This window comes from Mastacembelus armatus, chromosome 9 (genome assembly GCF_900324485.2).
Source record: "Mastacembelus armatus chromosome 9, fMasArm1.2, whole genome shotgun sequence".
Lineage (NCBI taxonomy): Eukaryota > Metazoa > Chordata > Actinopteri > Synbranchiformes > Mastacembelidae > Mastacembelus > Mastacembelus armatus.
The window spans coordinates 5,869,962-5,883,129 of NC_046641.1; the positions used below are offsets into that span (position 1 = coordinate 5,869,962).

Consider the following 13,168-nt stretch of genomic DNA (forward strand, 5'->3'; position numbering starts at 1 on the left):
TATTCATATACAGTAGAATAACCAGTGAGCTGATTTATGTGTTGTGTTCAAGGTGCTCTCTAGTGACACAGACATAACTGTGGAAGTTGAGTGTATCTCCAATGATAATGAAAGTATGGATGTTTAGATTAATCACAGTTGGCAGTCTCCTTTTGACAGATGAAGGTAATCTGTGTCAATGTAGAAGCTATTCAGTCAGATGTCTAATGGCACAGGCTTTGGGGAAAAAGGGATGTGAAAGTGCTGTGTAATTGTGGATGTATTTAGAGAACTGGGTATGGTGCCACCACTCAGGCCTGCTGCCAGTTTGTTATTAAGGACAATCCAGGTACTGAAAATCTATTAGTAAGAATTATTTTTATGCCATTAAAGTTTCTTTACTAGTAAGTCATTTCCAGAAGATTTCCAGGTTTCTATGAAAAGCTGATTTAAAGAAATTCACTCTTTTTGCAGTGCAGTGTAAGTCTAGTGTGTGTATGAAGCAGGAAACAGCAGGCAGTTAGCTTGTCTTAACATCTGGGAAGACGACCTCTGGCTTCTGCCCAAATGCAGATCCATACAAAAAAAATCACACAACAAACAAACAAAAAATGTGGCCATCACCAGTAGGACTTGTGTCATATGGCTCTCAGGACTATGCCTTCTTGGCCAAAGATTTTAATCGCAGAGGGAGCTTAATGTGTGAGGTATTCCACTCACAAGAGGCATCCAAAAACCAGTAGTATTTTATCTTACTATTAACTGTCATCCTAAATGGCACTAAAGTTCCTACAGTACAGTAACTGTGTTCTCCTAAGGCCTATTAACAAAACTGCTGAAAGCAGCTTTTAGTGTAAGAAATAGCAAGAAGTTTAAGCTAAGAGAAAAGATGGGGCAATAGTTTAGTGGTAAGGGGTTCGGTCTGTGTTGGTGTTTTCATCATGAATGAATCCACCAGTAATTGGTAGGAGAGGATACAGTTGCTAAAATATGTATAGTTTAAAATATTCTACAAACCTACATGTTACATCTGTTATACCAATTTACTATAATTGTGTGATTTGAAGGTGAGAGGAAGTGCTGTATCCTGGCTGGGACAGACATGGCCCCTAAACAAGATACTTTCTTATAAAAACAAAATATTATGAGCTCCTTACTCATATTGTACTGTTGCTCCCATTGGTGATATAAAGACACCGCAGTATTTTTATATTCATGCATCTTACATTGTTTAAAGGATCTCACTGAGGACTTAAACCTTTAAAAAAAATAAGTCACAAATGTTGTATATGGTTTTTAAAGTTACTTCCTAAAACAGCTGTGAAACTGTAGTTTTTAATGTCAAACAGGAGTAAGTCATGCATATGTTGGCAGTGCTGTGGTTTTGCTGCACTAGTGAGTACAATAGTACCATGTATGTGGAGTTTAGATAGATAGATAGATAGAGAGGGAGAGAGAGAGACATAGATATATTCATTGTTTGATTTGGTATTTTCACAATAAGACAATTAGCAAACTGCCAAAATATATTTCCAAGGTGAGGGAAAGATTGTCTGTATGCTGTAGGTAATATAGTTTGACATTTTGGTAAGATATAGTAGGAAGTAGGAAGACTGATAACACACACCTATATTTGTGTGTTGAGAATTTGTGATCCATACCATAAAAGGAAATAAGCTTGTTTCCTAAAAGAAATCAGTGCTGACTGCACTGAATATGAACATTGTTCTCTGCTGTCAACCTAAACATTGTCCAGTGATGGCCACACCCTCAGCTTCTTCATAAATCTTTTACTCTTAAAATCTAAAGGAAGTAACAGCTGGACTGAAACATCTAGAGATGAAATGTTGAGTTTTATGTAGTGCCTAATTCTAGCTAGAAAGCTACACATTCACCTGGGCACACATCAACTCTCATAAATATATTTGAACATATTTTATACAAAAGGTTAAAGTCTTTAAATCTTGTGTCTGATTTCAGGACTGTTTGTGACTTGTTCTCATAATTTATGAGGCTTCCTGACCACTAACTTTCCAGACTCAAGAGCTGGTGCTAAAATGCTCCATGAACTAAGACAAAAAAAAATTATGAACGCATTAAAGTTAGGATTGACAAGCCCAATATTTTGGGGCGTTTTTCTTAACCACTCTTAGTGCCATTCTCAGCCTGAAGATATTTTGTGAATACACCACATTTGATCCTTCACATTTGAAAAGAATGTGTACCAACCAAAGCAGCCATGGATCACAGGGACAGCAATGAAGACGGTATGGAGAAATGCTGCTTCATAAACTTGCAACCTTTCACACGCGGAGAAAAAGAAAGAGTGTATGGTTTTCACAGGAGCAGATGAAGCCAATTTTTTTCACTCAATGCATTTTGCTTTATCAGCTTTATCTCTTATCAAGTGTCTCACTGGTAAACGTGTCACATTTTGATATTTAGTTTTCACAAGGAGATTTTACATAATATTATTTATTGTTCTGGGAAAAATCATTTTGCAAGACCTTCACATCCGAGACACTGGAGGGAAGCAGATCCTGTCAGTTGTTTTGAATGTTGAATAAATGCTGATTCGACATAAGCTCATGTAAATGTAGCTCTACAGTAAAAGTTGAGATGGCGTCTGCAGTGATCTGTAGCTGCTCCAGGCATCTTTTTGTGCAGTGGACTCCTTTCTGCTCATTCTCTTGTAAAAAGTTTTAGGTTCTTTTCCTGCACATACTTTCCTGTAACTCACATTTACAGGTTTCACTTTTCATTTACATTCAGTTATAGTATCTACTGCGTACTTCTTTACTGGATTCAGTCTAACATTGTTGCAATATTAATACTTAAAACCTCAGTAGGACAGAATGAAAATAAGACTTTATTATTTGCCCTGAAGCAGACTGTTCTCACACTCTCTTTTTTTCATTTTTGGTAACTGTTTAACAAAACGTCTGCAGCGTTCAGAGTCTGCTCTTAACCCCTCTCTCTTCTCTTATCCAAAGGGCTGAACCTATTCTGACCCGGATGAAGGAAGATCACACTCGCATCATCCTGCCCGCCATAGACAATATCAAATACAACACGTTTGAGGTGCAGCAGTACGCCAACGCTGCCCATGGCTACAACTGGGGGCTGTGGTGTATGTACATTATCCCTCCACAAGAGTGGCTGGACAAGGGCGATGAGACGGCCCCTATCAGGTGAGGGCCTCAGCTGGTAAACAGCATCCATTATAGATTAGGATGTTTGATGAAATATGAAGAACCTTGAGATATGATTTATTCATGTGTGGATCTGTCAAACTAAGGTTCTCAGTTGACCACTCTTCCACCCAAACACACAAATAAAGCCTCCTTGTGGAAAAGCTGTCTAATTACCATGATAAATATCTTAATTTTGATGCAGGATCACGAGGGCTTCTCAATGCAGTGTCATTAGTGTAATTGTGTGTTGAATATGAGCAGGCTATTCTGCCTTGGCTGATTGGAAAACAGCACTGGCCTGTATTACGTTTCTGTATGATCTTAAAATTGGTTATATCTGTCCTTGGTAAATTCTTATTGGATTTTAATAGACAGAGATGGCTGGCACTTTGAACAATTATACAGTACAACTGCAGTCAGCTGTATATAAACACACAGTCCACTGCCGTGAGTCTTACTGGACAGCTGTCACCTCAGTAGCAAGTCGGCCTGTTCATGGCCATGTCTGAAATGTCATAAGGTGCATGGAGATGGTTTTAAATTGTAATCAATATCTGTCCATGGTCTTAGTGTTGAAGCACCTCTTAAAGTCAAAAACCTAACAACTAGGACATATTACATATTATGTGAGTGGTTCTCCTGACGGTCCTCATACACACCTCCATGAATTACTGACCACGGTAAGGTAAAGATGAATCTGCTCTAATCAAAGGAGGACTGATTTTTCTGCTAAACATGATGTTACCCTGGAAAGTTGCAATGTCTGAATCCTGGTCCTGTCATCTTTTCTAATCCATTTGAACGGGAAAAGATTAGGAGACACATTTTCAATGTGTGATACAGTATCACACCATGGGGCAAGAAATACATCTGCATCTTTTCTTATAGTTGTAAAATCAGCACTGCCATGACAATAGGAAAATTTTACACCATTCAACACAGAAAATTTCCATGATTATGTTACCAAGGCAGGCAGCGCGGTCGCTGAGCGGTGTGTGGAGTTTGCATGTTCTCCCTGTGCTTGTGTGGGTTTTCTCCAGGTACTCTGGTTTCCTCCCACAGTCCAAAAACATGTATGTCAGGTTGATTGGTGACTCTAAATTGCCCATAGGAGTGAGTGTGAGTGTGTGAGGTTGTTTGTCTCTATGTGGCCCTGTGATGGACTGGTGACCTGTCCAGGGTGGACCCCTGCCTTTCACCCAAAGAGAGCTGGGATAGGCTCCAGCAGATCCCTGTGTCCCTAATTAGGAAAAAGAGGGTATAGATAATGGATGGATGTTGCCAAGGCAGCACGGTTGAGGCAGTGTGAACATGAAAACACAACAAAATGGAAAGGAGACCACAGTAAGTTAAGCCAGAGCTAGCATGAAGTAGCTCAGCATTTGGTTTCATCTTCTATGTTAAAGGAAATGCTTGGTCACAAATGTTGCTATAGGCTTGGTGGATTGGTGGCTATAAAATCCTGAAATCAGTCCTGAAGATAAAACACGCTGATATATGAACACTTTCATACCAGAATGTTTCTTTAATAGAAAAAGAAATGATTTCAAAGCTAAAATTTGATCATTAACAGTTGAATGATGGCCCAGAAATGGCTAGCACAACTCATTCAACTTAATGTATCAGGGCCTTGAAGCCGTTTGTTATGATTTTAGAAACCATGAATAGTAACAACATTACTGTAACACATCCTTCTCCACAAAGAGGTCAGAGGTCAGCGGCAGTGGGAGAACAGAAGCTTTGATTGGCTCTCACGGGAAGTGCAAATGAGGATCTTAACAGTTAAATGAGGGAAAGGACTTTTTTCTGTCATTTAAAACAAATGAGATGTGGAACATGCCAGCAGGGCCACATCCCAATATGAACAATAGGCTCCTAAAATGTAGTGGTCAGTTAGAGCTTTGTGTGAATTTTGTGTAATAAATTCCAAATCACATTTTTGAGATTAATTAGTTAAAAAAGACTGGTGTCCCAGGTCAAAGGCCTGATGAACTTTAGTCTTAGGACCAGACATTGGAAGTGTCCAAGTCTGAGGCTGCATGTTGCCTGATGGGAGTTGTTGTATGGTCTGTACTATTTTAGGGTCGATGTTTTAAAATAGATTGTGTCAGTTGATTCTTTCAGACTGGCAAATTAAAAGTTCAATTTGTTGATTTCTCTCACTTAAGATCTTGGGTACTGATTATTAACCAAACTATAAACATGACATATCCTAATGCTTGCTGCCAGAATGAAATCTCAGGCTGCTGTAAGCTATAACATTCACATACTATCTGATTTTGACAACAAAAACCAGATTCCACATGGAAGTTTCATTACCTCGCTCAGTCCAGAAAGGTGTGCAAGTAAAGGAGTCGCAATTTTATTTGATACCGGGTATCTACAAACAATGTGATGAGTGGACCTAAATGTTGGATGTGTTATCAGAATCAGGTATTATTAAATATCTGATTAGTGTTAGTCTTGAGGTAAGAGAAAGATAAGAGAACAGCATCAGACACTGCAGAGCTGATTTGTGTTTCCCTATTGACACTTTGCTGCAAATGGACAGATCGCCTCAAGGGCCGGCTGAAGTGTGTCGGCTGTGCGGATTTCTATTGGAAATCATTCTCCTGCTTGTTTCCTAAAGGTTTCTGCATGTCAACAACAGAAGCTCTGTGGTCATTCAAGCTCAGTCTCAAAGCCATTTCTTGCTGTTTGGACAACAAAGAGAGTAAAAGGGAAGAAGATTACACAAAACTGACACATTATGAGACCATTTTTGAAATTTAACAACTACAGCTTTTATTAAAAGGACAGAACAGGAAGGTTGTGGAAATGGGCCCCAAGTGGCTTTGAAACCTGAAATCTTCAACCAAGTTTACTCTACATAGAGACATACCTGTTACATCACCTGTAACAGGTACCAGTTATTAATTATGACTTGTATTCAAAAGTCTTTGACTCACTGAAATTGTCATGTTTTTCCCTAAAGAGTACAGTTTAAATCATCTTTGGGCAAAAATAGATATTTAGCATCTGACGAATAATCATTCTGAATACATAAAGGAATATATTTCTTAGCATCTTGTTTAAGAAGAGCATGAAAATAAGGAAGGGAGGCCAAAGATTTCCCTTAAGAGAAAGAGGTTTAATTAAAACCAGTATAAAATACAAAAGTAAATAAAAAACTTGTCTACATTTCTCACATACATTCGTTGAAACATGGGATTTAGAAAAATCATCACAGACGAGCCAGATTTCCAGCTCAACAGCAGGGTCTTCGTCTTTGACCAGAATAAGCAACATTAAATGAGTCTTTATCTTGCCAAGTTGCCATACATGTGTCAGATGTTTCATACTGAAAGCATATCATCTGGAGGGCGAAAGATAGGGGATGCAGCCCTGCAGGCTGACCATCTGCACACTAAAAATAACTAAATTTAATGACATCCAATGAGAATATCCACTGGAAGATTCCACGATTAAGCTGTAACGTCTTTGATCAAGTCAAGAAGTTCTTCTGTGACAATATAGTGCTCCTGTCAAGCTGATGTGAGTCTTTGCCTTGTGTATGTATCAAAAGCCAAAGCAACAGTGCTGGTGAGAAAAACAAAAAGGTGACTAAAAGAAAACAATCTCTGTGTCCAATTCCCACAAATATTACAAAAAAGGTACTGGAAGCTGTGTGCTGTTACACACAACTGATGGCAGGGTCACACAGAGTAGAAACCAAGGCTACATTGCCACATAACCTATTAAAAAGTTTTTGTTTGGGTATCTCTGTTTCTTCTATGATTGATTTTTCTTAAAGAATGTGATCAGCCAAAGTTTCAGGGTCATCGTCACTTGCATCTGACTTAAGGCGCTGAGTCTGTACTCAAACACAGAAACAGGAACGCTCAAAGAGCTGCACAAAGTTTGTGCTGCACAGACAGCCAAGGTAGGTCACATGTCAAGAGAGGAAGAAAGATGAGGTGAATGGGGCTGAGTGTGTGCTGTGTCTGTCTTTTTTTCTGCACACCCAGTGCAAATAATGGCACTTGAAAGCCTCCATGACACCAGCTTAGAATTTAAACAACACTGTGGGCTTATGAGGCACTATGTCAGTCAATAGAATAAAATGAGTCAGCAAGCATGGATGATTTTAAAAGTTACAGTGTGGAAAAAAAAAGAGTTATGATAAGAGATTATTATAATAAGGTAGCATGTAATAGCAAAGACTGCAAAATGTTGAATGACAACTAATGATGATGGTGAGAAAGCACAAAACAGTTACCGCGAAGTGTCTCAAACTCTAGCTTTAAATCTCCATGAAGCAAAATGCTAGCACAAGCTAACAAATGTCCCTTTCACACTGTTATTTCTTTAAAATATCATATTTGAAACAATTTGCATTACACTACTCATATATCATATACAATACATGTCACTGAAAAAAGATTATTGTCAGCAGCAATAGTGAGAAAGCTTTTCTTGGAAAATTTAATGGGTCAAATGGCTTTACGTCTATCCCTGCTTCAGTTTTGAAAATAGCACTCGATGGTGATACCCAGACAGTTTTTCATATCAGGCCTAAACCTAAAAGCACCTCTCTTTTTAACTTGCACACCGTACAGCTTAGTCCACTCTTTTAATACAAAGTCAATGATTCATAATGCAACTCCAGCTTTCTAGTACTTCTCATTGCCATATCTCTCAAACTGAAGTGGCAGACACACATTTGTCTCTTCTGTGTGTGTAATATCATAAGGTGAACTTACCCCGGGCATCATTCCAGAAAGAATAAAACCACTCATTGGTCACTTTAGAGAAAAAAATAACACAGCTCAGTGCTCCGTATGAATGCAATGCTTTTTGAGGGTCTTTGTCCCAGAGCACTTAAGACCGGACAGATAATAGTAGTGAAAAGCAGCCATAGGGGAACAGCAGCTAGAGTGGGATCATTTCTTAGTAAAGATGGAAAGTAAGTGCTTCCTTTCCTGAAGTGCTCTGTTTTTCTCTTTCTCTACCAGCTGATCATGGCTAGTTTCAAAGTTACTAATTTTGAAAGTTTCTTCCACTGAAAGATATGTAATAAGACCAATGACATCTGAAATTTACAGTTAAAATGTCTGTACTGGATTTTCTGATGTATTCCTCCAGCAAAAGGGAGAGTCTAGGGCTTTGACTTAACTATACACCATGGGTGTGATAAATAGGCAGAAACAACTGAATTAGATCATTCGGATTCTTGTGAGAATCAGTACTTTTAAATTCAATACATAAATTACACAAAGGAAAGTAATACTTGGATTAGACTGGAAACAGTTAGTGTTATTTCTGCTGATTTGTGTAATGTGTAGTGCTCTTTGTCAGGTCAGACTGGTATAACTGTTTCCCTTGTGTCTCTTTGTGTGAGTCTATTCATGTTCATTGCTTCTGGGTGTAGTATAGCGTCAAACGTTTGGTCCTCTGTGAGGTGAGAAAACACTACATTATTTGTCTTGTCCAATGTGTTTGCATCTGAGTTAATGTGGTTGTTGGGTCGAGTAAAACCCTTAAATTGTGCCGTGTCCCTAAGTGCCTCACTTGCTTGGTCCCTAACATTTATATGAAGAAATTTCACATTATTATGTGTAATGTGAAAAACATGTCACAGAGCAATGAACTGAGAGTTATCCCCCAACTGTGCAGCTCCTCTCACCGATTCAGAGCATTTTAGCATCTTTCAGCTAAATGCATTGGTTTGAACGGATTGAAACTTTACTGTTTTGGTTCACCGTCACCACTTTCATCAACCTCATTTCCAGCTGCGAAAGCCAGCAGCTTTTTCTGTTTTTTAGAAATAAACACACTGTACATTACCTGCCAGGCACCAAATAGACTATATTTCTCTCAGGAGTTGGTTGAGACCAAACCAGATGTAAAAGGAGTATGAATATTGGACTTATAGCATACTGACTTCAAATTAATGTTGATGTTATCAACTGGACACCACAGGTCACTATGATTGGATAAACAACAGTTTTAGTTTAATTACGCTGTCTCTTTTTTTAAATGTAAATGAATTCTTTGGACCTGTAAAATGCTTAATTTCACCATATTTAAATACCAAGTACTCTGCTCATAAAAAGTCATTTGTAGATTTTCAAATCACGATGAAAACCCTGCAAAAGTTGATTGAATTCATCAGTGGTAAGAGTATACTGCAAAACTTTAATTAAAGTACAGCAAATAAAGTACATGCATTTTTTTTCCCTCATCAGAAAACTTTCCAAAATGTAAGATGCCTTCTTGTCTTGATTTCATTGAATATTTTAGCATTATATAAAAGTTTTGGGACTAGATACCAATATTCAAAAGATGCTATATCTCTGCTCATCCAGAACTCCAGCAATGATTGGCTGCTCCTTTGTGGTGGATCGTGAATACTTTGGCGAGATTGGTCTACTGGATCCCGGCATGGAGGTCTATGGAGGCGAGAACATCGAGCTGGGCATGCGGGTAAGGATCTGCAGATTGTTACGTGTGCCCCTGTTGAAGTGCTTTCAAATAGGAAGGAGACTTTGATAAATAACTTAAAATGTAGACCTTTTTTCTTCTTTAAACTGAATTAAAAGGCACTGTGTTAAGCAAAAGACGAAATTGCTCAGAGAATTGCTGCAGGGAAAGTTGGTTTTTAATGAGACGTTCCTTCAAAGTTGGAGGGGTTTGTGTGCAGTTGTACACCAGTAATGCCACACAAAAAGCAATAATTACAAATCCAGTATTTGAAGGGGTAATATTTAGATGAACAGTCCTAGTTGGAATGATTTGTGAAATTTATATTCAGACTTTAAAAAAGCTTATGATGAAGTTTTCTTATGTTTCCCACCCAGAGGGATACAGCTTCAGTAATCAAACCCAGAGGCATCAACAGAAGCTATGATTAAACTTGCAAAGTTTCTTAGATGGGAGTGGGGAAGAAAAAAAAAAACTTCATAATGCAAATCTTCAGCAACCCAAAGGCTCGAAAGCCTGTATACAGAAAATGTAAATCTCTTTTGCTGCTGCTTTGAGTTGAATTTAACGCTTCATGTGAGCGAAGGGCTGGCTGAAGAATTGGTTAGCGTTTAAATTCAGAAAATGTTTCTCGCCAGCCGAGTGGAACCATTCTGAATCTAAACGCACTCCTTGGACTTATTGGAATGAGAAATGCTTGAGAGATCCCACTCCTTCATTTAGCATCATCTCCACATCCATTTCAAAATCTGGAGATGGCTTCAATGACACCTGTGAAGTGTCAGCTGCCTTTGAAAAAGCACTAGAGTGAAGGCCGGAGAATGGATCTTAGTTTACAGATTTGCTGCGGTGCTTTATTGAAGCCAAAGACATTTATAGTTGTTGATGACCATTTTAGAGACTCTCATTATTCCACATAAAGTGGCTTCCCCGTACATCAAAAGTGTGTTTTTTTGCCATCGAAAATAATGACCCGATCATCTAGCTTCTCATGTCTTTATATGATGACTGTTTTGCTCTATAATACAGTGATAACTCAGCATTATGTATTATGTGCTGACCGTCGACAGCCTCCTCCACGGTTGCACAGTGTTTTGTCATTCTATAACGCTGCTAAAATGTACCTAACAAACCATGCAACTGAGTTAGACGAGGTTTGTTGGGGAGATCAATTCGGGTACAGCAACTAAATAAAGCTAGAACAACTCTATTGACCTGTATGATACGTCTTTTGGCCCTCACAGATACGAGCATCTCATTGACTACATCTTTCCTCACTATAAATATTTACTTATCTATTTGATTCATGAAGTGAAGAGAATATGCCACTCTTGCCTGCGAACACAATGCCATCCCAGATGCAATTACCTCTCCTCCTGTTTGGCCTGTCCGTGTGGGAAATGAAACACATGCCACAGAAAAGGGGCCATTCAGCACATATACAAACATGAATGGGTCTGCAGTCAACAACCAGCTTCAGCAATTCATATTGCAGAGCCACTAATGGAATGGAGATGGGTGTCTGGCGAATGGACGCCAATTACTCCTCAAAGGCTACTACGGCTCCGGCAGCTCATTCTAGAGCTAGAAGAGTTGCCATTTGGGATAGACTTGATTGACAAGAACATGTTTAACAATTAGCCAGGGCAGCTCACAATAGCTGAGCCTGCCCTGGTCCATCTGACTACAGGGGGCTGATGAAAGATAGGGCTGACACAGAAAGGTTACGGTGTATTTATAATTTACTGTGAGTTGTGGCTTCTATAGCTTGATCTGGGTAAAAAGGCTGCCAGGATCTAAAGGACTGGCCTCTTTTGTAAGCTGAAAGGAAGCTAGGATGTGCATGGCTGATTATACAGTACGTAGCACTGCATGTGGTGTTGTTTCCGAGACGAAGAGAATAGAATACAACCAAGAAAAGGGAAAATAAATCATAGATCTCACTGTATTTTTCTGTTTGTTCGGGTGTGTAATAATCTATAGGGTTGGACCTTTAAATGAAAAGAAACTGCAGAGATGAAGAAAATGGATATGTAAATGATGCTCCCAGCGTGATATAGTGAAGGGTAGATAGATCATCTACAGCCACAAAATGATATATAGATTCATAGTTTGGCAACTGAATAGACAGCAAGCTTCATAACAATTAAATAAATAGAACCAGCTGGATGAATTCCTACTGTATTGTATCTCCTTTTCCCACATATACTAGCAACACAGGAATTTTATACCTTCACCTTTGCAAATGATCATAAGAAAACATGTCTGAACAAGTACATCCTGATTACCACAAGCCTCCGTTTGCAAACAGAGAAAAATGGTTGGAGACAAAAATGATAAATTCTGCCAGGAGTGTCAATATGGGTTTATCTTGTAATGCGTCACCCACCCCTCCTGTTTTGCCGAATCTTTGCTGATATAGCATCTCAGGGGATCAAGACATTGCCTTTCATTTTGAAGTTCCTGTGGGGCATAGGTATTATACTGTGGTGTTGCTGTCTGCAAATACAATACTACATCCAATCTAGCAGGGGTCATCCCTGCAGCTGCTGCTTCGGCTAGTTCCTCTGAAACCTCATATGGAGAGAAACCTTTCTACAGATATTCTAATTACATTTAAAAGTTTAAAAAAAAGTTAATAGCTTATAGAGTTTAAAGTAAAGGAATGACTGTATTAAATTTGAATATTTAAACATGGAGAATCCCAACTGGGGTTTAACTCAGTTTTCAAATGAACTCTTATACCATTATATCTGTATTGTCATTGCCGAGGGCCATTGGTTATGTTATATTAACCATCCTCCCATTTTTCATAATAAAATAAACAATTTACCCAGCCACTGAAACAGCATTTAGACCATTCTGTGAAACCCCCCTCTAAGACAGGGATATATACCCTGCTTAAGCCAATTATTCATTTTTAAAAATATTGTTGAAATTTAAAAATATTCAAATATTATTCTTCCAACATATGAAGCCAAATTATGGGCTGTTTTACATTAATTAAACATCATAATTGTGTTTATTTTTCAGGTGTATAATTTCTTCCTCTAAGTAATGAGAAAACTATGCGCTAACTTGTATGCTGTGTCATGACGGTAACAGGAATAAGAAATTAATGGGACAAGATTATAGTATTTAAATACACAAAACAATTATTAACGCTGACATGCTCTATATGGCAAGTAGCCTATACACCAAATGGCAGCAGGGAGTCTCTGCAGGCAGGTTTGGAGAACTGAACGGCCTCAGCTACTGGGCCACTCAAAGGAGAAACCGTGTCAGTCATTCAGCACGCACACTGCTGTAGGCAAACTCAACTTTGTCACACATACTTTCCTCAGTTTGCAATAGTGTTTAAAGTTGTAATGTTTCAATTCTGAGGCAGCAGAAGGCGATTATTTTTGTCAGTGACAGACACAGAATGGGAGGCTGTGGCTGTATCCTGGAAGCAGTACAAGTACCAGTGTTGAACCAGTACATACAGTACTGTGCTTAGAAACGTAAAAAAAAGATTTTTTTACCAGCACTGC

At 38.6% G+C, this 13,168-nt stretch overlaps 1 protein-coding gene across 1 annotated transcript in view; it reads left to right on the forward strand.

Moving 5' to 3' along the window:
* galnt9 (polypeptide N-acetylgalactosaminyltransferase 9) overlaps positions 1-13,168 on the forward strand; it is an 81,978-nt gene that overhangs the window by 38,897 nt on the left and 29,913 nt on the right. The window contains exons 5-6 of the mRNA XM_026321917.1: positions 2,973-3,170; positions 9,521-9,638. Coding sequence (XP_026177702.1) covers positions 2,973-3,170; positions 9,521-9,638 — 316 coding nt within the window. The remainder of the gene's footprint in view (positions 1-2,972; positions 3,171-9,520; positions 9,639-13,168) is intronic.